The sequence below is a fragment of the Zalophus californianus genome, chromosome 8 (assembly GCF_009762305.2).
Source record: "Zalophus californianus isolate mZalCal1 chromosome 8, mZalCal1.pri.v2, whole genome shotgun sequence".
Classification (NCBI taxonomy): domain Eukaryota; kingdom Metazoa; phylum Chordata; class Mammalia; order Carnivora; family Otariidae; genus Zalophus; species Zalophus californianus.
Genome location: NC_045602.1, coordinates 83,843,604 through 83,871,512, shown reverse-complemented (window position 1 = coordinate 83,871,512; position 27,909 = coordinate 83,843,604). Strand labels below are relative to the sequence as shown.

The following is a 27,909-nucleotide window of genomic DNA, read 5'->3' as shown; positions in this document are numbered from 1 at the left end:
AAGAGAGCTGAGAGATAATATCTAAAATGCTGAATCAAGAGATAGGAGAATGCTGTTAGTTAGAAATGCCAAGAAGAACACACTGGATATAGCTAAAAGCCTCTGAAGTTTTAAAAGACTAAAAGACTCTAGAGTTTTCTGTAGACTAAAAAGCAGGTAAGTGGTGGCCTGGAATTGTTGGATTCATATTCTTATGATTTTCATAAGCTTTGATCACCATACCTATTTTATATACTGTGCATAGGTGGTAATTAGGTAAAAATAATATTTTAAGTTAATAACAGCAAGATATCGACCAAAGATTAAAAATAATGTTTATCAATTTAAGTTAATAACAAAAGCAGACTATAAGCAAAGTTCGCTGAGATGTCACATTTGTTCTCTTCCTCCCTATCAAAATACAAATAAAATCAGAGAAAAAAAGAAGGGATACAGTGATAACAGCCCTGAAAATTAAGGATCCATAATTTGTGAATCTTTGAAATAAATTTCTACTAATTTAGCCAAATTTTAAAACTTCTAATGGCCCACTTATAGACCACAGAAACACAGAGAGAAAGGACATAAATTGACAAGTAGAGCCATGTTCAACAATAATCCCAATGTTAGAGATGTTGTCGACAAGGTTGAGCCAGGCTTTACTTTGCACAGCCCAGTATTTCTCCACCAGATACATATCCAGGATTACATCCTGGGATGGAATGTCCAGAAGAGCACTGGGAAGAGTATATACACTGTAAGGATTATTGAGATTATGATTTTTAATACCTGTTTCAGGGCAAAAGAAAAGCTCTGAATATTCCCCGAATACTTAGAAACATATTCACCTGCTCATAGACAGAAAAATCAATCATTAATTTTTCTACCTCAGTCTATCAGAATCACAGAAAATAATCACCTGGAATTTTCACTAGCATGTAGCTCTTCTTCTTTGTCTTTTTTGTTTCAGTTGAGGTAATTTATAGTTATACATATAGTTAACATTGGTCTCCATACATTACTATAATTTCGTGTGTGTGTATGTGTATGTGTGTGTGTGCGTGTGTGCACTTGACGAAGACTTAAGATCTACTCTCTTGATAACTTGCAAATACGCAATAAGAAGTTCTAACTATGGTCACCATGCTGTACATTACATCCCCAGGACTTACACTTATTTTGTAACTGGAAGTTTCTCTCTTTTGACCCCTTTACCCATTTTTTATTAAAAATCATGTTTTCATAAGAATAAAATCTTAATTAAAAGTTAAAAATTCAACTTTATGTTGCTTATAAGAGGTATACCTAAAAGAAAGTGGTAAAATTTGAAGTTAAAGATGGCCAAAGACATACCAAAGATAAACATATGAGACAAAGTAGTAGACATGATCTAACATGAAATATTAACTCTTTTTTTTAAAATTTTTTTATTGTTATGTTAATCACCTTATATTACATCATTAGTTTTTGATGCAGTGTTCCATGATTCATTGTTTGTTCATAACACCCAGTGTTCCATGCAGAATGTGCCCTCCTCAATACCCATTACCAGGCTAACCCATCCCCCTACCCCCCTCCCCTCTAGAACCCTCAGTTTGTTTTTCAGAGTCCATCATCTCTCATGGTTCGTCTCCCCCTCTAACATACTCCCCTTTTCTTCCTCTCCTGTTATCTCTTATAAACCTTAGTGTGCAAAATAAGACACTACTGAAAGACAAAGAAAAAATTATTCACAATTGAAAGAGAAATGGAGAAAATGCAAGAGTAGAGGGGGATTTTGATGTACCTATTTTTCTATCTTTTCCATACAAAGAGTCTATAAAAGAGGTATAAAATGTAAATAAAAACTAAAATAAGTAGACATTAAAAATTAATTTTTAAAAACATAAAGTACAGTTAATTGTCTCTCACAACAATGCAATAAAATTTATAATTAAAAATAAAACTGTAAAAACTATTGTATTTAGTTTCTAAAAAACTTCAGAAGGACAAAATTGAATGAAATATATACCTTCAAATAATTATGGTAGCATTATTACATATCAGTTCTTACACGACATGGTCAATACTGTACTCAGATGAAAATCCATAGTTTTCAATGTCTTTATGTAAATACAGAAATGCCAATGTATAAATAAATAAGTGATAAGAATTTTGCAAATAAGTTGGAAAAAGAACTGAGTGGAAAGGAAAACAGAATTGCAAAATGAACTCAATAACTGGCGCTTTGGAATAAATATTACATAATGAGCTATGAGGAGATTAAAGAACTGCACGAGAATATGTGTGCAAATTTATACTAACATTTTATATACTGTACAAAGCAAGTGTTTTTGTAGGGTGCAAATTATAAAAAATATTAAATAAGAAGTAGAATTATTGAATAGATCAATAACTGTAAGAAAAAATAGCAAAAGCTAGCTCGAGGCCCCAAGGGTTCCCTTTCAAACTTCAAGGAATAATTGTTTCCCAGTTTACGTTGACTGTTATATAGAATAAAAATGAAGCAAATTTTATTAATTCTATTCATCAAGGTTGCATAAACTTGATATGACATTGTGCCAAAAATTGGAGGAAAAAAAGAGAAAACTATAAATCCATATTACGCTTAAGCATAAATACAAAAATCCTTAAATAAATGAATGAATTCTTAGAGTGAATGCAGCAGTATTTTAAAATGTTATCTACTTTGACCAATTAAGGTTTATTTTAGGATTGTAAAAGTGTCTTCAAATGTATTGGTATAATTCATTATATCTATGTAAAAAGAAGAAACATTATCTTATAGGGGCTAATGAATCATTGCATAATGAATGCAAAATTCAACATCTGTTCTTGATTATAACAACTTGTGGCAAAATGGACATAGAATATCACAACCCATAAAACAGCTTCACGTTCTGGGGTGAAGTAGTGAAAAGTATTTCTTTAAATGTGAGAGAGGGCAAGGTTACCTACCATCACCATTGTTATTTATTTTTCAGAAAGAGTCAGCAAATGCCATTAGACAAGCAATCAAAAATTGTCATATAAATATTGAGAAAGGAGAAATAAAATGATTATTTGTATATGACAAAAGTGTAGACTTATAAAATAAAAACCCAGCAGCCATCAGGAAAAGTAAGAAAATGTCTGGTAAGAAAATAAAAATAAAATGTGAAAATGTTCTCCTAGAATTATAAAAAGTATTAAAAATGGTACAAAAATGGTACAAAAATCCTATCTCTAGCAATATGCTTGTGAAGACTTGTCTTATATGAGAAACTAAAATTCTACAGAGTGACATGATGAAAAAGCCTCGCATGAATAAAAAGACTGCAGTGTTCTTGAGCGGGAAGACTCAGTAATGATAAAAACATTAACATTTTCCAAAGTAAAAAAAAATTAATAAAATTTCAATAAAACCACAATGAGAATTCGGAATATAACGTTGTTTTTAAATAATCCACTGGGAAGGCTAAACGCTCCAGAAGGTTAGGGGAATTTTGAAAATAGAAACGAGAAAAGATTTGCTCTAACACTATGCTCTAAAGCTGAAGACAGTAGGACATTAGTACCAGGAGAGTCAGACTTCGTGGGACACAGTGAAAAAGAAAGTAGAGATGAATATATACTTTAGGGGTGGGTGGGAGAGCCTCTCTGAGCATTGCACTGCAGGCAGTAAGTGTGAAGGGATATTGGATACATTTTACAATATTGTAATAAACAAAGGCTAAGCACTCCCCACCCTCAGTTTCTGTAACACAACAATGAAATAAGGAAGACAAATTTTAAAAATAGATGGCAAATAACCAAATTGAAGAACATTCTTATTAAACAGTAAAGGCTAACCCTCTTAATATATAAAAGAGTGTTCTATAACAGTAAGAAAAATAAGCAAGGTCATGAAGAACTCACCAGAGAAAAATACACATGAAAAATTTCAAACCGAAGAAATCAATGAATGCAAATAAAAGCAGGATACAATTTATGACAGATTTATGAAATGAATGAGAATAATTGGCATTTTCCATCTTTGGGAAAGGGGACATTTTCTTCTCAATGCATGTGAGGTGTGTTAATTAGTACAACTTTTGGGGGGAGGGGATAATGATGTATGCACATGTGCGTGTGTGTACATATAGCAAGCACTCTAAAGATGTATTTTCCTTTGATCCAACAATGTTATCTATAAGATTTCCTAAGGGAGAAAAGTAAACAATCTAGTTCTTTTATAGATACTAATGACCTTTATCTCCCTGTCCTTTTTCTTTTGATAACATTTCAAGCAAATTTATTTTTTGTCATAGCATCAAAACAATTCTGAATGACATTTTCTCCTTTATCATTGTTTTAGGGGCTATAAACTCTAATCCACATGGCTCAAAAGCCGTGGTTTATAATTTTCAGATATTTTCAGTGATGTTTGTCGAATAAAGAAAACAAATTTAAAGACAATTTTAATAAAATACCAGTGGGGCACCTGGGTGGCTGGATTGGTTAAGCGACTGACTCTTGATTTCGGCTCAGGTCATGATCTCAGGGTTGTGGGATCGAGCCCCATGTCCGGCTCCACGCCCAGCAGGGACTCTGCTTGAGAGTCTCTCTCTCCCTCTGCCCCTCCCTCTCCTCCATCCCCTGCATGCACTCTCGTTCTCTAAAAATAAATTAATTAATAAAATGTTAAAAAAAAAAAACCCACACAAAACAAAACAGCAGGAAGAATCTAAAACTTTTCTAAAATGCAAAGTCTATCAGAAAATACAGGAGGACATGACCTGGGTTTTACTTTGAGTTAAAAAAAATTAAACTAAACTAGATTAAAAGCAAACCATGACTTGCAATTTAATTTGGCACAAGGACCGGAGTGTTAGTGTTTGGAGTGGAGAGGTGAACGCTAAGACCATCTCTTGTTAGTTATGCATTGATGTCAACTGGGCACATTCTACAGAAGGGTTTTAGCAGAGGGGAAGGCAGAAAACAAAAAGGTGGCTCCGGGCTCTTGAAGCACCAGGAGTTGCAAGATTTGGAGTGACACTCGTCATCTGCTTTGTTGTGTGAGAATTGTGGAGGTCTGCACTGTGATCTGCTGAAAGCAAAAATGCTGTAATATGCAAGGCTGCCATGTCACATATCGCAGTGTAATATTAATTTATTGTGAGGAAGCAGCCACTACCAGGATTCATAAAAGAGGTAATTAATGGTATTGTGAGCTTTTTAAAAAATTGGAAAATAAATGGCCACTTACTAGTTGTTTTGAAATGCTAATGAATTATGGTGGGATCATTTCCAGTTAGTCAAGTTTATGTCCCCACAAGCTAGTTTTGCAAACACGGTTCAGAACCCAAGTCAACGTGTGCATACACAGATCTTTTCAACATGTATGAAATGGAAACAAGAGGTTTTTAACCCAAGAGATTTCCTTTACCTTCTCAGCCAGGGCTCTTGGTGCCATCATGGGGCAAGGTGAGCATGAATCCCCTGGGGACATCGTTTCCCAGCAGACAACGGGACCTGTCCTAAGCTCCTCCTCGTGGAATACCTGATCCCAAGGAAGCAGGAAGGCAGAGAAGCCCCCACAGCAGGCACATCTGTCACTCAAGAAATGTGATCCTGCTTTGGCCAATCGGAATAGGAAATGCACTGGTTCAGAAAGGTGTAGAGACAGCTGTCTGACTGAGCGAGATCTGGGCCAATCTGGGAATGGGGGCGGTGCAGGTCTGTCTGGCTAATCTCTTTTTAAAGATTTTTTTAAAAAAGATTTATTTATTTGAGAGAGAAGGAGAGAGTGAGAAGATGGGCCGAGGGAGAGGGAGAGAATCTCAAGCAGACTCCTTGCTGAGCAGGGAGGGGGACTCGGACGGGGCTCCATCCTTGGACCCTGAGATCATGACCTGAGCCAAAATCAAGAGTCTGCCACTTAATCCACTGAGCCACCAGGTGCCAGTGCCATGCCCCCCACCCAACCCCACCAATCTCCTTTAAAGAGACTTCATTTCTAATAGGAGAGCTTCCACGGGAAATGTGTGCTTGCATATACACACAGACACACACACCCCTCAATCCCTACCCCTTCCATCCCCCGTCTCACCTGTTTTGGAGTATTCCCCCAGTTCACATATAAGAATCATAGCTTTTGTGCAGACCTATCTGCTAGGGCCAACGCCTCACTGGTCACCATTGAAGAAACTCGAAATAAACAGCCTCGTGTCTCTCCTGCTCCGCCCCAGTAAAACCAATTACCAATTGAGCACAGAAGTGCCCAGTGAAAAACAAATAAACAAACAAAAAAACCCCTCAAAACGGGGAGCAGTCACATTTTGAGGGAGGGTAACAAAAGCTTTTATTTGCAAAGGCCCAGAGCTAGAGAGATTTTTTTTTTTTTAATTCGCATAATTCGCAAAGCACACTGCTCCCTGGGAACAGAGATGATGCCGTGAGCCCCTGGGACACTGGGCCTCTTCCCTCACTTCCATGGCGAAAGGAAAAAAGCTGCTTTAATTGTGAAAGTTTATTTTTTCACAGCAGACTTTAGAGAAGGACCGTTGGCAATCCGCACTTTGAAGCTTTATACATGGCAGTTACCAACTCTACTTTTATATATTTGAAATAAAAATAGCTCAGCAGCAATTTGCTTCTTTTTGACTCTTGTTTTAAAACTCCTTTGTCTCCTACCTTTGAAGTGCAGAGAACTCTCTTAGTCACCACCTTTTTGGATGGCAAAATGTTAATCCTAAGAATTTATTTTCTGTGCTAACAAATGTTTTCCTTGGAGACCTTTTTTTTTATCATTTACACAGAACTTTTTAAAAAGATATAAATTAAATCAGATTGTGGGGAAATTTCCCTGGGGAACAACACCTTCATTTATAAGATTCTCCCAATCACTGGAACGCTCCAAGAGCCTCCAGTTCCTCCAGAGAGAAGAAAAATACTTCCCACGAAGACCTTAAGTCAAAGAGTATTTTCTTCTAAGGAGATCATACCCCAGTGCTATAAAAGGCAAATTATGGTTATAGTAATCAGGAGCCAAATTGAACAACAAAACCGAAAACAGCCACCGAGGTTTCAGGCATGTCTCCTTTCTGCCCAAAGTTTCTCCGGTTGCATATGAAAGATTCTGAGGCGTTTCTCCTGGGCTCTGATCAGCAGATTTGATATGTGGATTTAGATCAATTTTTTCTTATGGCAAATCTATATGTTATTCTCCGTCTTCATTGGGCGCTGTTTGCTGAGTGGCTGTTACTCAGGGGCAAAGGTCACTCTCCCGCGGCTGAAGCAGCCAGGCAATCTTTCACTCCTCACGAGAGGAGGGTGAGATATTAAATCACACTTGACGTACCTGAGGCGCAGTAACTTCATCCATATTTTATCTGCTGTAAATTTAATACCACAGCACTTTTTAGGGTGATGTATTTATTAACTGGCTGGGGATGAGCGGTACAGAAATTCAGTTTGTTCAGGAAAATAAAATGAAGACAGTCTGACAAGTTTATGAAGTAAGCACAATAGCTATTTATTACTTTTTAAACACACGGTTTGCTGAAATGTCTTTAGCAGTGTTTGTTCAATCAATGCATAATGCTTTCTAAATCACCTCCGCTTATTTTTTTTTCTTTGAATGTTAATAAAGTCTTTTTCTCTGAAAGCCACATGCTGGCCCCCACTCACCGGGGCTCGGTTTCGGGTGGCTTCCCCGGTGCTCTTCAAGGAGAGAACCACATCTTTGTGGTTCCGCCCTGCGGAATTGTGGGAAATGGAATCATATTCAGACCTGCTACGGCCAGTCTCCTGCCCCATAAGTCAGGTGCGAAACTGTTTCAGAGTGACAGTTACCACGAGCACTGCTTCCCTCAATTCTTCTTGCTGAACTTTTCATTCTTCCTTTTCATCCTTTCCTCCTTCCTTCCTTCCTTCCTTCCTTCCTTCCTTCCTTCCTTCCTTCCTTCCTCCCTCCCTCCCTCCCTCCCTCCCTCCCTTCCTCCCTTCCTTCCTCCCCTTCCCTTCCCTTCCTTTGCCTTTCCTTCCTTCCTTCCTTCCTTCCTTCCTTCCTTCCTTCCTTCCTTCCTTCCTTCCTTCCTTCCTTCCTTCCTTCCTTCCCCATTCAACACTCTCAGTGTTTCACAGCTGGTGTGCTCCTAAATCCTTATTTTACCTGCACACAAATGACAGGCTTTGCTCTGGCGATCCACAGGCCCGCCCCACTTGCCCTTTCTCTGTCTGCAGGCATGAGAAGTCAGCTCTTCACTGAAAGGGAGAATGAGGTCTGCTCCATTGGTTTGTATAATCATGAAGTCTGATGAAACATTGTTTTCCTTCTCTTTCTTGAAAGAGCAAATCTTGAGGACTTGGGCGGAGCTGAGCCCTCTGTAAGTTCTAGCGAGTGGGGACGGCATTCTTGTGCCTAGAAAGGTTGTCCTCCTCTTTCCAGCTGTGGATCATTTTCTTTGGTGCTCTTTGGCTTTCAGTCCATGTGGTCAACAGCCTGCAGCCCATATCTCTAAGGAAAATAGGAAGGCTCTCTACCATTGAGATTGAGTCGAAGTGTCCTAATTCCAGAAAACAGGACTAGAGCAGTGGGTCTCCAAGTGTGTTTTGAACCACCAGCAGCAGCACGCCTAGGGAACTTGTTGGCTCTGCAAATTCTCTGGCACCACCCCCTATATCAGAAATGAGGGTGTGTGTGGGGGGGGCGGGGGAGGGGGTCAGTGGTCCATGTTTTAACAAGCCCTCCAGGTGATCCTGATAACCGTGCAAGTTTGAGAATCACTGGACTCAAGTCTTGATGAATTACAAACCAATGATCTATGTGTAATATCAGTGTCCTCAATTTGCCCCCCACCCCCACTGCCCCAATATAGCAGGCTTCTGGCAGGATTTGCCACGTCATGATCCTCAGGGAGGGAGCACAAATTTGACTGCCTTTAGAAACACTGCTCTGACAAAGTACATTCCAATGCCAAATACAAATACTGTTTTGGATTACTCAGTATATTTAGAATCATCTCTTGGCATGGCTTCTTGTGAGATGACTCAGTCTTGCTTTAGGAAGGGGATGGGCCAAGGGGACTGGCATTTTTTGAGGGAAAGAAAACTCCTATCAGTAAATCTCTTTAAAAGTTAACTCCTACAACTTTTTATTACAGTGATGATATACACATTTATGTCCTTTTGGTCTTCATAATGCATTTTCTCCTAAAAATAAGATCTGAATATTTTTCAGGAAAGCTTTCAATTCAATTGGGTATGCACCGTCTCCTTCCTGGCCCCCCTCCTATGGCATGATTTAAAAATAAACAGAATATATAAAGAGGGAATACTTCAAACCTATCTTTTTATCATCATTTTAAAATATATTAGCTCTTTTTACCTTCCTGAGTGCATCATTCCAAAATGTATTTCAATTCATCCCTTGATGTTTTTCCTCTCTGAAGTATTGGAGGATGCAAATCTCCAGGACGTACAGTTGCCTCTGACCGAGTGTATCAAACCAAATTATCAGAACATGAGCTATGAATCTTTTATTCTGAGGGGGTTGATTGAGTCATAGTCGATGTGTCAAGAAAATAGGGTTACTACAGTGCTGGCAAGTCACAAAAGAACTTGAATTCACCTCCAAAATTTGGGGATACATTTGGGTTTCACAATTTGGAACTAAGATGGAATTATAATCTGGCGTCGGACCTGAATTGTTTCTTTTAACTACAAAATGTGTTTCTCTTAAGAAGGTCACGTTGAAATGAAGGGAAACACACTGTGATATGACCAGAGCAAAATTAAATGAGTTTCTAGAGCCTAAATCTCTGAAATCTGTCCTTCCCTTTTACTCCAGGCTAACAACAAAGCATTCATTAAAAACAACAACACTACTCTGAGAGCTTTTAATCGTATACATATTACACATCTTGCATATTACAAATCTTCATAATTCTGAACTTCAGCAAATGAAGGCAGAAGGAAATGCTACTAATTAGGATAGCCTGTTATATAAAGCAGTTTTGTTTTCCATATAGCTGATCATGACGCAATTGTGGCTCATGAAATCAATTTTGTTGGGCATGATCTGCATTAAAAAATTAAATTGAAGAAACTAGACTAAACTAAAATGGAACATTATAGAAAATAACAGCATATATTACAGTATAGAGTGAGGTTAAGTCTTATTTCCAGGAAATGTTTTAGTGTAAGTGTGTATATGAGTGTTCATGAAAACACTGATAAGAGGGTATTGAATATTTATAGTTAGTGGTTTTATTATTAGTGATTTGTCTGCATCCTCTTACCTTTAACAACAACAAAACAATAGCGAAAGCCCCCCAAATAAATTCAGGCTAGAGGTTCCTGGAAGGAGAGGACAAGGTATAGCTAGGCAGGGTTTAAACACAAAGCTTAAAACTAGTCCTCAGATACCTAGAGTCATTCATTCATTCGTTCATTCATGAACCATGAGTAAATTAATATATTTCCCTATGCCTCTACTTCCCTATCTGTGAAATGCCCCTCACAACAGAACCTATTAAATTATTGCGAGTGATAAGGAAAAATCTGTGTCCTAAGATGGCCAACCGAGCCAGCAAGGGAGTCCCAGCCCCTGCCCCGGGGCTCTTCCAGGTTCTTCTCTCTGCTCTGCTCCTGCGCGCACCAATTCAGGTTCTTCTCCCTGCCCTCTTTCGCGCACGTGCCAAGGGTGCCCAGTATGCGGAAGTAGAAGTGTATAAATTACCCCCTTTGTTTGTGCTCGGGGCTCAGACCTTTGGAGATCATTCTCCTCTGAGCCCGCTGGCGTTAAATAAACCTCCTGTCCTCCAAGATCTCTGGGTGCTGCTCGGTTCTTCCGTCAGGCGATCCTGTCCAGGTTCCGTAACACGAGGATTAAATCAGTTAATATATGTGCTTAGAATAGTGTAAGTACTAAATGCAAGGTTAGCTATTAATTTAAATATTATCTACATTTAATGTATGCCAACTATGTATAAGACACAGTGCCAGGTTCACAGGGAATCCAAAAATGCTAATCCATTTTCATCTGTGATTGCTCACAGAAGGGGCATTCAGATAAAGCTTCGATATCTTGCCTTTGGACATAAGTCAAGATGAAGGGGCTGCCGTCCATGTTTGTTTACTTAAGAAATACTTATCTACCGACCTGGTTGTCTATCTACCATCTATGTATTCTGACAAAAAGAAAGAAAGTCAAGACTTCTGACTAGAGTTTCCGGTAGAGTGGAGGGATGTTAAGAATATTCCAGCCTTGTCAAACTGGGTGACCTTTATCAAGATTCTTCACGTTGTACGAAGATCTTCATCTGTGAAATTGGAGATCTGGGCTATTATTTCCAAGGTCCCTTCTGCTGTGGACTGAATTGTGTCCTGTCTCCAGTGTGACTGTATTTGGAGACGGGGCCTTTCAGAGGTAATTAAGGTCAAACTAGGTCACGAGGGGGACTCCGATCCTATAGGATTGGTGTCCTTACGAAGGGAAAGCAATGCCCGAGATCCTTCTCGCTCTTTTTCCATGCACAGAGAGGAAAGGCCATGTGAGGACACCATGAGGAGGAACCCGCTTGAAAGCCAGGAAGAGCGGTCTCAAGGGAAATTGAATTGGTTGGAACCTTGATCTTAAACTTGGAGCTTCCCAAACTGGGAAGAAATAACTGTCTGTTGTTGAAGCCACCCAGTTTGTGGTATTTTGTATGGCAGCCCCAGCGGACTAAGACAACATCTGACTCTGAGGTTTGAAATGGCTGCAGACATGTGGTAACTGGGCAGTTTCTACCCTCTGTCTTCCCCTGACGTTCCCAGTTCCGGGACTTGAGAATCTTCTCTCTGGGATGGGAGTCAGTCCAGAAACACAGGCCCGGACCTTTGTCCACGTGGAAATGGACAGCCCTCTAGAATAGTTCTCTCATTAATTCTGTACCCTGACACTTTCCCCTAATGAACTGGTAGAGTCAAGGCTTTAGGGAAATACAAATCTGCTTTTTCCAGAAACAACTGACCGAGGAGAATTTCAGTGAATTTCATAAGCTTGTAGTTTTCAGGACAAGACAATGCCTGAACTGGGTTTAATATTGTTCCCCCCAAAATTCACATCCTGAAATCTGTGAATGTGACCTTGCTTGCGAGATCCTCTGGGAAGGATAGCTGTAATCAATTTAAGAAGAGGCCATCTGGGATCTAAATCTATGTTATAAGAAGAGGGGCATTTGGTCACAGATGTATAGTGGAGAAGGCCACATGAAGACGGAGGCAGAGATTGGAGTGATGTTTTTATAAGCTGAAGAACAGCAGGAATTTCTGGAAGCGCCAGATACAAGAAGAGGCAAGGAAGGATTCTCCGCTGGAGCCTCCAGAGGGAGGAGCATTTCCTCTCTGACACCTTGATTTTGAACTTCTAGCTTCCAGAACAATGGGAGAATAAATTTCTGTTGTCGTAAGCCACCCAGTTTGTGACAATTTGGTGTGGCAGTCCTAGGAAATGAATGCAGTCTTAAGAGTAGTAACTGTATTATAAAAATATAAGTGCAAATGATTTATGTTTTGAAACAATATATAAAATTTGGTATAAATCAACTGCCCCCTCCCTAAGTGTAAGAATTCCCAACAACCCCATATAACGACTGTCATTTAGAACGGTACTCATAAAAATGACAAAAATGCATTGTTCTTCCTTTTGTAAATATCCATCAGTTCCCCTCTATGGGTTAAGCAATATGCAATTGTACATTGCACTGCAATTTCATATTACAGGCACACAGTAGGCCTAAGTAGATCTGAGAGGTTTCTACATCCCTTTTCCTGAAGCAGGGGATACAATTTGCACTGCTAAACTGAGGGAGAGTCAGGTGTGCATTTGGTGAAGAATGGACCATTGCACCAGTTGGAGGCGGAAGAGTTGGGACTATGGAAGGGGAGGCCCCATGTCTTTGCTTTATATATCAGATGTCTTAATTCAATTTTTAGATTATGTCCCATAATTTCCTTATTTTTTTATGCTAAGTAATCCAAAGTTCAGGGCTTGTTTACATATCACCAAAGACTCAGTGTCCATTACACTCTGGATGAGGAGCTGGGGATTCAGGGATGCTGAAGACAATCTTTCTTGTCTGGAGAGTGTACCCCCCAGCCCAGTGCCTGAGATGCACATGAAAATTATTAAAAAAAAAAGTATAGAACGTGAAAAACAAACAAATCCAGAAAAGAGCCAGGGATGCCAGAAATCACCTCTGCAGGAGGCGTCCAGCTCTGTTCCACCTGAGCAACAGTGTATCCTTGGGAGGTAGGAAGTGCTTCTGAAGGGGGAGGAAGCAGGGGAGCAGGGTCACCAGCCTGGCCCCTGGTGTCACAGGGAGTTGCCTGATGTGTGGTAGGAAGAGACCTGCCTGCGGAGGAAGCCTGGGACCAGTCTGGCTAAATGAGGTGGGGCCCTTTCTTGGAGGAGTCTGTTCCTTTCCCCGCAGTGAGGACTGTAATGAAAGGGCGAATTCGAACCTGTCTTTCCCCGGGATGACTCTTGCTGCACGTCGGGTTATTGGAGATGGTGATGACAGAGGCTGGGGACCCAAAGGGAGCTATTTCCTTTGGCTCAAGTTCCCGAGGTTCAGGACTCACAGTATGTGGAAGACCTTTGAGGTTAAGGCAAAAGCTGCATTTCTACAGGAGTTTCATTTTCTCTTAAAATCGCACTTACCCAAAGCACCTGCGATTTTCGCAAGCGCGTGCAGAAGAGGTGAGGTGGGAGTGAAGGTGCCCACGACATTGCCCGGTACCCAGTGTGTGCCTGGGCCTCAGGGCTCCATATGCTGATCTCCTCTGGTCGCGAACCCACCCTGTGTGGTGCCTGCGACGTAATTCTTGTCTCATCACAGGCGACGCCCAGAGCGCCGGGCAGGGAGTTGAGTGTTTTGTACGGAGGTTTGAAACAGTAATCTGAAGGCCCCTTCGCCATCGGTCGGGGAAGGGCTCGGAGTTTGCATTTCTACAAGCCAAGCAAGGTGACTTTGCGGGTTTTCAGAGGTTTGAGAGTCACTGAGCTACACTCCGGGAAATGGCGTGGAGGGCGTGGTGGGACCAAGCCGCTTTTGTATGTCCCCTGACGTTTGGACCCTCGTTCCACATCATGAAACACAAGTGAGAGATGGATGGTAAAGTCATTTTCATTGTTATCCAGGAGGATTGTGGCGGGGAGATTGGGGGGGGGAGGGAGGTGAGAGGAAGCGGGGGTCAAAAGAAGTAGTAAAGGAAAAAAAAGTCTATAAGATGAGAAAGGCAAATGAAGCAAAGAAATGACATGAATGAACAATTGAAGCGGCAGGAGAGGAAATATGACAGGTCCTCTCTCAAGGAAAAGGGAGAGAAGATCAAATATTTCAACTTCATTGGCTCCCTTTTGTTCCTATATGAGCCCCACCATTTCCCACTTTCTACCTCCTTCACTTCCTCAGAGATGGTGAGGGGGTAGACAAATTCATATCCGCAGGTGAGAGGGCAAACCAGCACTCATGAATGATTTGTCCTCGCCCACTTGGCACAGAATTAGAGCGATAAAAATAGCCCCCTCTCCCTGTCCACCCAAACAGTGATGGCAAAACAGAATCAACAGGCCCCATTTCAATTCCTTTACAGTTCACCTCAAATGAGAGAATCAGATTATCTGGTTGGCTTTGAAAACCCTCTTCGGGGTTCTGATCAGTGTCACCCTTTTGATGTGCATCCCTGCTTAAAAATCCCTGGGCTGGATCCTCTTGAGGGCCTTTTTTTTTTTTTTTTTAACTCCGACAATCGATTTTTACCAAGTATTCTTAGTACAAGTGTCACAGGTGTGTGGGGAGGCATTTCATTCTGCTTTGGGATCTAAAATAGAAAGCCCCCAGTGTTTCTTAAATGTAGGCCAATGATTTCCTCCCACGCCGTCTGCACCCCTGTTTGTTTTAAGCGTGGCCTAATTTCATGTTAGGAGTGGGTCTGGGAAGGCAACCGTTCTCCCAGAATACGAAAGGATGGATGTATGGATATCAGCTCTGGGGATGAGAAGTAGACTTGAAATGCCTCCCCAGAGGCCTCGGTTGCTGGTGAAACCGAGAATTTGTGCTCCAGTTAAAAATAGGCTTCAAAAAGAAAGTGCTGGGGTGGGGGGGTGGGGGGGATGTACCAGCCATTTAGCTTTTGATCAGTGGGATGAACTGATAACACTTTAGGCCAGGGAGATGTCAGTCAGCCCAGCAGGTGCCGAGGGGACCACACGGCAAGGGAAAGAAGAGCTGGGAAGCGAAAAAGTGGGTGGCAGGAAGGGAGGGCTCTGAGCCGGCTCTGGTGGAGGTTGCTGGGGGCTTCCAGAGGCCTTGTTGTCCTGTGCTGTTGGAGCGTGATGGCCAGTAGGAGGGATGAGGTCCGAAGCTCTGCTTGGTTGACAGTTGCTATGATCTGAATGTTCGTGTTCCCCCCAAATTCGTATGTTGAGACTTAATCCCCAGTGTGATGGTATTAGGAGGTAGGCCTCTGGGGATGTGATTAGGTCACAAGGGCAGAGCCATCATGAATGGGATTAGTGTCCTTATAAAAAGGAGCCCAGAGAGCTGGCTCATTCCTCCCACCACGTGAGGACACAGGGAGAAGGGGGCTGTCTGTGAACTGGGAGCCTGGGCCGAGTGCCCACTGTGTGCCCCCTTCCCCCTGTAGACTCACCCTCTGGCGTAGTCTCCTCAGGCTGCTGTAACAGAGCGCCACACGCTGGCGGGGCTTAAACAGCAGACATTTGCTTCTTGAAGTTCTGGAGACTGTAAGGCCAGGATCAAGGTGCTGGCTGATTCGGCTCCTGACGAGGGCTCTCTTTGGGAGTTGCAGATGGCTGGCTTCTCGGTCTGTCCTCATACGTCCTCTTCTTGACTTAGCAACAGGGGGAGAGAGAGGGAGCGGGGAAGAAGGGGGAGGAGGAGAGGGAGGGAGAGAGGTCCTCTTCTATAAGAAGGCCACTTATAAAGGCCAGTAATCCCATCATGAGGGCCCCACCTTTATGACCTCAGCTAGCCCAAATTATCTCCCAAAGGCCCCATCTCTAAATACCATCCCATTGGGGGTTATGGCTTCCACATATCAATTGTGAGGAGACACAACAGTGAGTCCATTATACCCTCATCAACTTCACCACAACCTGAGAGGCCAACATTAGTCCCCCAGTGTACAACTGAGTCAGTGGGGCTCTGAGCAGAGCTGGACTTGGAGCCCACTTGGTCTTCAAAGCCATGGGTTTGGTGCTAAGCCATTCCAAATTCTCACCCACTCACTAGCTACCTTGTCAGTTGGGTCCTTTTTCCTGTCCCTCATCTCCTGACTGGGTGAGGTTATTAGGCACATAGACTTGTATTTGCCCCGCTCAGCTCCTGTCACAGCTGCCTTCTAGGCATACAGATGATTCTTGTCATTCTTGAACTTTGCTGCATGTTAGGGTCTCCTGGGGATCCTTTGAAAGATCCCCGGGCCCTGGCCCACCCTGATGCAGATTAATTCAGAATTTGTCAGTGATGGACTGTAGGAGAGGGAACAGTTTTCCTCTGCCCTCTTAGGGTTCCTGGTTGGGTCTGATACTTAAACTGACAGCAACAGATTAATGGGAGAAAAGCATACACATTTATTTAATATAAGTTTTACATGATATGGTAGGCTTTACAAGGAAATGAAGACACAAAGAAACCATTCAACCTAAGTATTGTTATGGTAGGTTTGATAAAGAGTAAACAGTTGTGGAGAAATGTCTAACATGCCAAGGTGCCATATTTTGGGGTGGTGTTTCCTGAAGCCCATTAGGGCCGAAGCATCAGTATTTCTTAAAGCTCCCCAGATTTTTGCAATGTGCAGCCAGCTTTGAACGTATAGAATATGACAAACAAGCGGTGTTTTCCAAATAACATTTGTTGAGCATCTACTTCACGCGAGGCACTTGGGAGACAAGGATGTATGCCATCACTCCCATGCACACTAAGGTGGGGGAGAACTATAAAATGCAAATTACAATGTTTCTCACCTACTCACCTCGCTTGGAGCTCTTTGAATTAAAGTGTTTTTAATCTTTTTAAGTGTATGGTCAGGTCTTGCTCATCCATGATGATGGGGATGGGGTGCCATAAGTAGATGAGCTCCACAGATAATTTATTTTTCTTATTGCACCATTACTTTTGACCTCTTTCCTCATCAAACCTTCAACAAAAGCTGCTGATGTGCAGCAAAATGGACTCATTTGAGCCTCATCTCTATTTTTCTTGCTCAACCTTTTGTGGAGGTGCTAATGAGGATTAAGTCACCCAAAAGGTGGGCAGCAGCAGGGGGCATGCAGAAATTCAAAGAGCCTGCATCATCTGCTCAAGATATTCTCTAAGTTTTACTTATCTTCAAGGAGATAATCACAATAATATGCAAGCAGGGGGGCGGGGTGCTGCTGGTGTGAGAGTTTGTATTATATCGTCACAGAGTCCTATTAGATTGTATTTCAGTGTGGATGCAGTCCAACCCCTGGGCTCAAAGTAGGGCATCGAGATTGATGGCTACTGACCATCTTGTCAAGTTCAGAGTCCTGCCAAAACCCTTGAACACAAATTTGATCATTGGTGGCCAGGTGGCTTCTAGTTTTGGTAATACTCCAACTCACAGCTTTTGCAGACCCCTACCCGGCATCTCACCATTTTCAATGCGTCTCCTTATTTCTGGATTGGTGAAGCTTGCTCTGACTCACATGAACTCCACAACCTCTATTTCCCCATTTCTAAATTGGGAAGTTTCCCATGATACTCAGCAAGATATTTGGATTAAAGAAGATCAAGCACGAAAAGGTGTTCAGTATCGCACCCAGCCCTGGCATCAAAGCTCACAGCCAGTGTTAAAAGGACTTCCATCTCTTTTCCTTGCGTTGTCTCCATCTTGACTTTTAGAACTGAGAAAGCTTAAGCTTCTGTTTGTTTCAAATGGCAACAGCTCCATAACTTGTTCCATTTCTTTACCATGTCTGAGGACATTTATGGAATGAAAAGGCTGATCTGAAATTAATGAGCTTGGTGAGGATCCTAACACTTAAGAATTTCAACTAGTTCAGGGGCATCAACTCCTTTGTCCAAGACTTTTTCAGTTGAGAGACTTAAAATATCATTGTTTATTTAATGATGTGAGCATTTCTGGGGTAGAGTCATAAAATGGCACCTGAACGAAAACATAAAAGTCCAGAATAATGGATCTTACAAATGGAAGCAATATTCAGATGGAATTTCTAGCTGGAAACAGATATCTAGAGGTCTGGTTTCTGGAGAAGAAAGGGGAAGATAAGCCAAGAAAATGGTGGCTTCAAGACCAGTAGGAAACCCAGGTGCAGGACTGGATCCTACCGTTGTGCCCCCTGGCTCATGACTGGGAGCATCCAGCAAGAGCAGGAGAGTGGTGCCGGTGACTTTGGTCTTGGCTTTGTACTGGGCCACCAGCTGGGGTGCCCCTGGCCTCAGCAGGACAAACGAGAGGGGATCTTTCTGGTCATCTCTCGGTCACAAGTCCACTCCATGGGGAAGTGCCTCTTTTCTCTTCCCAGGTCTACCCGAGTGGATGCACATGTAAATAGAATGGCTATTTTTGTTAAACAGAGCTTAACTATTTCTGAAACAGCCATTTATTTGTGAAGACTATTTTATGTTAATTTAATTATAAGAAAATTGAAAAGTGTAATACATAGCTAAGCCCTTAAGGCCGGTTAATCTATTTGGATTGTAACAAATATAATTTTTATTAGCTCAGCCTATTTGGATGGTAACGAGTGTAACCTTTCCATAGACATTACAGACTCTGAGTTATGGTCTATTTTTATGTAAAACCAGCCTTGAGTAGAATAAAAAGAAAGTTCTTTAATCTGTCATTGTATTATGGAATCATTATATTAATGAGAGTAGAATCTGAGCCATTCCTATTATCTTAGAGTGGAGCTCATGTCTTCTCTTGGTGCGATTGGGGGAAAAAAAAACAGGTAGTTTTGAGAAAAATGATCAGCCTTATAGGGAGGTAAGCTATTCTGAAATCTCCTGTGGATAAAATCTCCTGATTTTTTAAAAAGATTGTATATATTTATTTATTTATTTATTTAGTGTTTATTTATTTATTTATTCATTTGAGTGAGAGAAAGAGAATGCATGCATGAGGGCCGGGGAGGAGCAGAGGGAGAGGGGCAAGCAGGCTCTGTGCTGAGCGGAGCGTGGAGCCCATGTGGGGCTCGATCTCACAACCCTGAGATCATGACCTGAGCTCAAGCTAAGAGTCAGATGCTTAACTGACTGAGGCACCGAGGGACCCCAAAATATGTTGATTTATAAGAGGGAGAGTCACTCATTTTTTCCAGCCAATCAGACCATCTATCCAGAACCTCAACTCCCTTGGAAGACAGTTGAGTGCTTGGAAAGAAGTAAAAAAAAGGCCCCAAGAGGCCAAAATGGTGTCAGATAGTCTGAGTGCCAGGATAGCTCTTTTCTTTCATAGAAAAGTCTTCTATTTTATCTGGTTTCCCAGCCCTGGACAGACAACAAACACGACAACCAATACGGTGAGATTTACATGCTGAATCACTCAGCAGGGTCAAGAACACTGACTCTGGAGCAAGACTGGCTGTTCTAATCCCAGCTTTGCCGCTTACTTCCCGGGTGACCTATGTGTCTCAGTTTCTCCTTCCATAAAATGGGGATGACAACTGAAGTGCCTACCTCAGAGAGTTGTGTGAGGACGTGAAGATGGGAATAAATGTAAAACACATTAAACAGCTCCTGGCACATAGATAGCCCAACGTGAGCATTAGTAGTGCATTCTTCCCATACCAGTGGGGGTAACATTACTGCTGTATTCATTTTTCCAAAATGCCATTTTATTTTTTAGGCTCTGGTGCCCATGTGACACAGCCACATTGCACAATCTTGAACTCTTCTTCCATGTCATTTTTTTTCATTATGCTAAAAATAGCTTTGAAATGTACACACATTTAAAAGTTCATGCAAAGTTTGGGAAAATTTCAGTATGGTAAGCTTTGATGCCTAACAAAGTTGTGCTTCCTCATTGTGTGTCAGGCCTAGGACTGAGTACTTCCTGTATTAGGTGAACATATAGCGTTCCATGCAAACCCAGAAACCTGAATGGCAAGAGTAGGCCTATGGCTAATTGTCCCTGGACTATCCTCAGGCTAACTGGGATATGGCGTCACATTTAATTGTCACTATAGCTCCAAAGGACAGGCAGTGCCAAGTCGATTTGTAGGTGAGCAAACAAAGCCTTAGAGAAGTCAGATGCTACGCTCGGGGTCCTGTAGCTAGAATGTGGCAAGGCCAGAATTCAAATACAAGTTTGCTCTACTTCAACATGCTTGCCTTTAACCACTGTATTATACTCTCGGTCTCAGTCAGCTCAGGCTGCCATAACAGTGCCCCGTAGACAGGGCAATGTGAACAGAATCTATTTCTCACAGTTCTGGTGGCTAAGGAGTCCAAGGTCAAGGTCAGACTCTTTGGCTGTTTGTGAGGGACCTCCTCTTGGTTTGCAGACGGCCACCTTCTTGCTGTCTCCTCAAATAGGGGAGAGGAGATGATCTCTCTGGTGTCTCTCCACTAATGGTGTTAATGACACTAATTCAATTTATGAGGGCTCCACTCTGGGACCTAATCACCTTCCAAATCCCTGCTTTCTAGTACCATTGTATCGGGGATTAGAGCTTCCATATATGAATTTGGGGAGCACAAGCATTCCACCCATAGCCCTTCCCTTGACCTCTAACTAAAAATCTCTTTGACTTATTCACAACTCTAATAGCTGTTCACTAAAATAGCCGTTCACTTATGAAGTATCTTCCCTGAAGTGTAAAAATCCATAAAGTTTAAGTTAAGGTGGTTCCATTGTATAAAACATGATTTTTCTTGGTTCATAAAAATGTTGGCTCAGAATTCCACCAATTCCTCTGGAAGTTCAAGAGGACTTTATATGATTCTAGGAAAATTTGTTTGAGTGAAACTTGATTGACTTGAATCAATGAGTCACTTGGTCCACTCCTTGTTTTAGAAGGAACTGGAAGGACGTAAAAGTTAGAGATTCTGGGGCAAACGCTGTGTCACATGTTCCTGGGTTTCCATGTTAACACCCATACTCTTGGGTAGTAGGAAGCAGGGGCCACCTCCTCTGAGCTGGATTCACTTATTCATACATTCACATTCTCACTTATTCAACAGGTATTTTTTTGAGTTCTAATTTGATGCCGAATGCTATAGTAAGCTCTGAAGACTGGACAAAAGCAATCAAGGGGGCCTTTTCTCATTCCATCAATTGCTCAGTCACGGAATGCTTTCTGAGACTCCTAAGCAGAGAGCAGGCTAGTCCAGTTAACATGGTGACCAACCATCCCGATTTGCCTGGGGCCCAGGCGTTCCCCAGGGAGACTTCCCAGGGCTTTCCTGACCCTCCCAAACTGGGAAAGTCCAGAGCAAAGAGAGAGTAGTGCTAACTGGGACTGGGTTTGGAAGTCCTGTTCTCTGAGAGGGAACTAGATTGGAGTTAATTTCCAGTTTAGTTCATACTCATTAGACCCTCCTCTGAGCACTCTGGCATCCTGGGAGTGCTGGACAAAAAAAAAAAAAAAAGTCCCAGGCTGTTGAATGGGTTGTTGTGGTCCCGACAGGCAGGGGTGGGAAGGGGGCCTGGTTTTATACTGACCTCCCCATGGGCCAGCACACCCACCGCCATGTTGGGTTCCACGGCTTGCCACCAGCGCCGCCGTTCATGGCCACACGCTCCCAGGCAAAAGGGCATCTGCCAAACTCACGCTGACCCTATTGGACATAACTAGCTGCAGGGGCTGCAGTGGGGAGGGGTTGGGTGCCAGAGCTAGGCTGCTGGGTTTGACATCCTTCTCCACCTGTTCCTAGCCACCATCATGGGCAAGTTCATGAGCTTTCCTACAGTCTGAAAGATGAGGCTAGTAATGGCCCAGTAGTCATGCCTATTCATAGGGTGGAGCACAGTGTGTGACATGATGCTAGCATATTAGAACATTCCTGCACCCAAGAAGTGGCTGGGGTACAGCGGAAACAAGGACTAACATAGATCAAGAAACACAAAACTGTCTTACTAAGCACCATCCTGAGCAATAAGGCGGGCTGGAAATGGCTGGGCCCCCTCCCCTTCTGGAGGCAGGGGTGAAGTTGCTTCCACATTGCTTCAGCGCTTGGCCGTGTGGCTTGTTTTGGCCTCTAGGACAACAGCCAATATGGAGCAAGCAGAAATCTGGAGATGCCGGCCCAGAGGTTGCCCCAAAGCAGCCACACCACAAAGCCCCGGATGTGCCACCCTGGAGAACGGCCTGGCTGTCTGGCTGACACGGCCCTCAGCCCGCTGCCATTGACAGAGGAGGCCCATGCCAACTCAGGTGAGTCCAGTCAAAGTACCCAGAAAACCACGCAGGTATGATAAATTATCAATTGTTTTTTAACCACTCCATTTTGATGTGGTTTGTTACACTCTTATTCTGTCTGCGCCAGGCATTTTAATCCTCATAAAAACACATGAAGTTGGATATCTTTAGCCCTATTTTGCAGATCAGGAAGCAGTCTCAAAGCACATGCACCTTGTCTCAGGGGTCACACCTGGGCAGTGGCTCTTTCACATCACGCCAGGACTGACTAACTCTAACTAGGGTTTTATGTTGTCTTCCATGTTCTTTAGGACATTATAATGTCTTTCCTTTAAAAGAGTCTCCTGTGTGTCAAATCTCCTGTTTTAATCCTGGTAAAAATCATGTTTTTTTTTTTTTTTTAACGTTTTATTGATTTGTTTGAGAGAGAGTATGAGCATCAGGGAGAGAAAGAGGGAAAGGGAGAGGGAGAAGCAGACTCCCCACTGAGCAGGGAGACTGATGCGGGCCTCAATCCTAGGGCCCTGGGATCATGACCTGAGCCGAAGGCAGATGCTGAACCAACTGAGCCACCCAGGCGCTCCCCATCTTTTATTTATTTATTTATTTATTTATTTATTTATTTATTTATTTAATCTGAGCGTAACAAAGCAATTTCAAGATAATTTTCTTAGTAGTCATCTGGTTAAGATCAGGAGAAGCAAGTATTGCTCCACAGAAGTCAATTGGATGTTAAAAACAAAAATTTACTGCAGAATGCATATGGGTTATCCTGGCATAGGATGTGGAACCTGTTCATGAAGATGGGCTCCCTTAGTATGCTGGCTTTGTATCAACCAGCTGCTGGAAGACCTTTGTGCCAAAAGTCAGATATGGTCTCCGTCATAACTAGTCAACTACGTGTTTATAAGGAAAACAGCCATAGACAATACATGAGTGAACAGGCATGGCTGCATACCAATAAAACTTTATTTACAAAAACAAGCAGTGAGCTGGATTTGACTCCTAGCCCTCGTTTTTGGAACTCTGCTTTTGAGAATTTAACATGGCAGAGATACCCTTGACCTTGGAGTTCGTCACCTACTCTCCTCAACATCAGGGGACTTTGCATTATTTCTTCTCTTGCCCTCTCCCTCCCCATCAGTTTCTCTTGTTTTTCTTCCAGCACTCTCTGCTCCTGCCATGAAAACTCTGGGCATTGCTTTACCTCTGGTGACCCTCGAGGCTAAAGGGTGTGTTGACCCAGTATCAGCTAAGCTGCTGTGTGACTTTGATCAAATCAGTTACCAAGTGTGCCAGAATATAAGGCAAAATACCTCTTTCCTCCACATCAACACCAAATTATCACACACACACACACACACACACACACACACACACACACACAGGCAGTTGCCTTATATTTGATACTTTGCTAACCCTTCTTTTTCTACTGGGTGTTCTGTCAATCACCTTTTTTTTTTTTTTTCCAACCAAGTACCACTTGGGGAAAACTTTAGAGCCTGAAACCATTTCAATTAGTTCTGTCTTTTGATGCTTAGAGAGGTAAGCCAAGGACTTTCTATTAGTATCTTGTAAGCTTATGAACTTGCAAATCATACTTCATAAAATCTAAGGTAAATGTACCACCATGGGATAGATAAACGTTTGTTCTACTATTCCGTGGCTTGAGATAATGGATTAAAAGTTCTGTATCTCAAACACATCAGAGGTAAACAGAGGTGACATGCAAATCATATTGATTTAGATGAGTCCAAAGTGGCTTGTATGATGATGGCAAAGGTTTTGATGGTTTTGAATCTTTTTCTTTTCATAAAGTGTGAGGTTGAAAAGCAGCAATAGTTCTAATATGTTGTTTTCTGTAAAAGATTTGTCATATCAAGGATTCTGATAATGATATCTATTGTATAATATTGTTATGGGAATTAAATGAGAGAATGAAGACTGAGCAAGCACCTGAAATCCAGGAAGTGTTCATCATATTAACACTCATTTTTCTTCCCTTTTAATAATAAAAGGAAATACCTGGGAGAGAAATCAGTTCAGTCCAGTGTTTAATTCAAGGAACTAGTGTTGCATAGAACATGGTGTGGGAATCCCTATGGTTAATTTTGTGTGTTCATATGGCTGGGCCATTCTGTCCAGATATTTGACCAAACATTATTCTGGATGTCTCTATAAAGGTGTTTTTTATGGATGAGATTAACTTTGAAATCAGTAAACTTTGAGTAAAGCACATTATGCTACATTATGGTGGGTGGGCCTCACCAAATCAGTGGAAGGCCTTAATAGAACTCAGTCTGACTTCCTCTGAGCAAGAAGGAACCCTGCTAGTGAATTTTCTCTGGATTCAGACTATACCTCTCTTCTGGGTCTCCAGGCTGCCAGCCTCCACAATCTCAAGAGCCAATCCCTTAAAATTTCTCTTTCTCCTTATATATGCCTTGTTGGTTCTGTTTTCTCTGAGAATCATGACTAATACATCTACCTTCCAGGTAACATTTTAGGAAACAGACCAGGCCAAAGAGGATTAGGAGAAAATAATGAAGATGGGGGAAAAATTAAGCTTTGGTTAGAGAAATGATTTCTCTGTGTCAAACAGTCTCATGATATTTTGATTTCCTTTTAAAATAATGAAATTGTATTTGGCTACTGCCAAGTGGATCTGCGTCCTCTCTGTTGAGATGTCTCATGGTCTTACCTGATAATTAGGCAGATGGGATGAAAAGACAATTGTCATTCTCTCTGAACTTGAGCTCGCCTCAGGAATTGTGTGTGTGTGAGAGAGAGAGAGAAAGAGAGAGAGAGGGAGAGAGGGAGAGATATTATTTTAATAAACACAGAAGGGAAGTATAGAGCGGGAGGAGGAGGAAAACGAAGGAAAGTTTTAAGTTTCATATTTCAACTTGAAAACCATTGTGGGAAGTATCAGTGTCCTTCAAAGGAAAAAGGATACACACTTGAAAGGGGGCAGGATATGAACAAGAGAGGGTGTAATGGGCTGCTGAGTGGAGAAGGAAGCTCACCATATGCAGTGTCCTGAGGGAAACGTGGATAAACAAAGAAAGAGGCAGGCTCACTTCCGGAAGTAATGGGGGACTCAGACCTGAGCCTGGGGAAGGCAGCTGGGGAAGAGGGCCACAAAGGCCCCTCCTGAGGCACTGAGGGAGGCAGGCGACTTCCCACAGATGCCCCAAACGTTTATGAGTCACATGTGGAAAGAAAGATAAGCCCTGAAAGCACTTATAGTTGAATCCACAGAGGTCACAAGTTTTGAGGGCAGCTTGGGGGAGAAACACAAATAAAGATGTTGAGGATTTGGATCCGGAGGAAAAGGCACGTGGAGTTTGAACATCGACTAGACCTACAGGGTGAAGGGAGAGCAATATTGACAGCGCTAGATGGCCGCTCCAGTGGAAACTTGACAAATAGGACCAACTCTTTAAAAATACTTTGCCTGAAGGAGGTGTCAGAGAATGTTAGCTAGGAGCCAAAGGGAAAATAATGCTTAACTTAAAGGGTAAGACAGGGACCACGGCGCATGAGGAGTTTAGAGGCATTTTAAGCTAGCTTGGCTCAAATTCAAAAGTAATTAACCCATGTTATATATTACCTGTTAATGTGTCCACATTAATGGTTAAAATATAAACAATGAAGGCAATTATTAAATGTGGAAGTGGTCTAACTCCAGAAGAGAGTAATGGGTTTCGGGTATATTTCAAAGAATGCTGATGTATTTCAATGAAATTATACACCATTTTGGGAAAAACTAAGTATACATATAATACAAAAAAGTAAGTGGATGGCAGTCTTTCCAAATTCTTCCAAAATCATCCACCTCTAAATGCACTGTATCCTTATGATCTCAAAATCTTGGTTTTACTGTGTACAAGAAAGGCAGAACAATTGGGGAGCCGGCATGAATATCAAGAGGCTGAAACCTGTCGCAAGGGTGAGTTAACACTGGAAGAAAAAAAATCTTTTCCTGTGTTTACTGATATTTAAAATTTTCAAACCTCAAAGTTGCACTGACATTTTATTTTTGAAGCAGCAGAGGTGAATTTAGCCTAACATTGCTGGGTGTAATATGGCTCCTCCCCATCTGCGTAAGCACAGCGCCACCCCAAAAAAGAGAGAGAGAGGAGGGAGGAAGGGTGGGAGGGGAGGGAGAGAGGGAGAAAGAAGGAAGGAAGGAAGGAAGGAAGGAAGGAAGGAAGGAAAGAAGGAAAGAGAAAGGAAGGAAGGGAGAAAGAAAAAGAAAAAGAAAGAGAGAAAGAAAGAAAGAAAGAGAAAGAAAGAAAGAAAGAAAGAAAGAAAGAAAGAAAGAAAGAAAGAAAGAAAGAAAGAAAGAAAGAAAAGGGAAAAGGAGAGAGAAAAACCTCTCATCTGGGTACATCTTTTTATGCTAAAGCATCTGAATGAACATGATATGGGCATAATCTACTTTGGTAGGTGAGCAGCCGCATGCACAAACCATCCCTGGAGACCTTCTTTCCTTCTCAGGGATGCCCATAATATGTGTTTGCTTCAGGGCTGGTAAGGAGAGTCGCTTCCTGCCTTGTGGAGACATTGCTAGGCTGTTACCCCTGGCATATATTGTGCTGTGATTTTAATTAAAGCATTTGAATGCTGGCAGGTCAGTATTATTAGCAGGGATGTCTGATTAATTGCTTACTTCTTTGTCATAGCTATAAATGGGATGTTGTGAGGGTACATGTTAGAATCCAAACAATTCCCCCTGGAGTGGATGAGTAAATGGACTTGGGGGCAATCAGTCCCTTTCATTTGGAGTGTGAGATAGGAGAAAAGCTAAAATTGCACTGGTCACCCGATGATCCCACTTAAAGATGCTATAGTTAAAAATGCTTCCCAGCGCCGGGTGGTGGGCCAGGGCAACTCTTTATATGTGACACCACCAGTCCCAAGGTACAGGGAGGATTCGGCAGGTAAAGCACTCTACTCTCCACCAGCCAAATTAATAAATGTGCAAATTAAAAAGGATGTCAGAGCACTAAAGAAACATCTGCTAACCAAAGTAAAAAAGTAATGATGATGATGATAAATAGGGAGAGACAAAAGGGATTTCTGCTTCAGGCAAATTTCCATCCAGCTGCACCCTACTGTAAGGAGCAATCAGTTACCCATGAGGGTCTCGCACTGGCGAGACAGTTAGAACACTATTTTTGAGCGTCCAGGTGATAGACTTGTAGACTATTGACACTCTGATATATTACCAGACCCTGGCAACTGTCCCAGTTCAGGGTTCCTCAGATTTGGCTCTGCTGACATTTTTGGCCAGAGAACTCTTTGTTGTAGGAGCTGTTCCGGGTAGGCAGGATGGCTAGCAGCATCCCCTGCCCTCCACGCACTAGGATGCTTGCGTCTGCCCTCCTGCGCCCTGGTCATTAATAACAAAATTGTCTCAGCCATTGCCAAGCTTCCGGTGGGGGGCAACACTGACCCTGGTGGAGGACCACTGCCCCAGTTCAAGTTGCTGGAACATAGTACCCTCCGTTGGAACATGTGCCGATGGACAAACAGTAAGT

General features: G+C 42.2%; 1 protein-coding gene across 1 annotated transcript in view; it reads left to right on the top strand.

The window, feature by feature from the left end:
* Nucleotides 1-27,909, top strand: part of LOC113938446 — a 56,014-nt gene that overhangs the window by 14,157 nt on the left and 13,948 nt on the right. Inside the window, exon 2 of the mRNA XM_027623854.1 lies at nt 22,207-22,378. Within this exon, the coding sequence (XP_027479655.1) occupies nt 22,207-22,378 (172 nt within the window). The remainder of the gene's footprint in view (nt 1-22,206; nt 22,379-27,909) is intronic.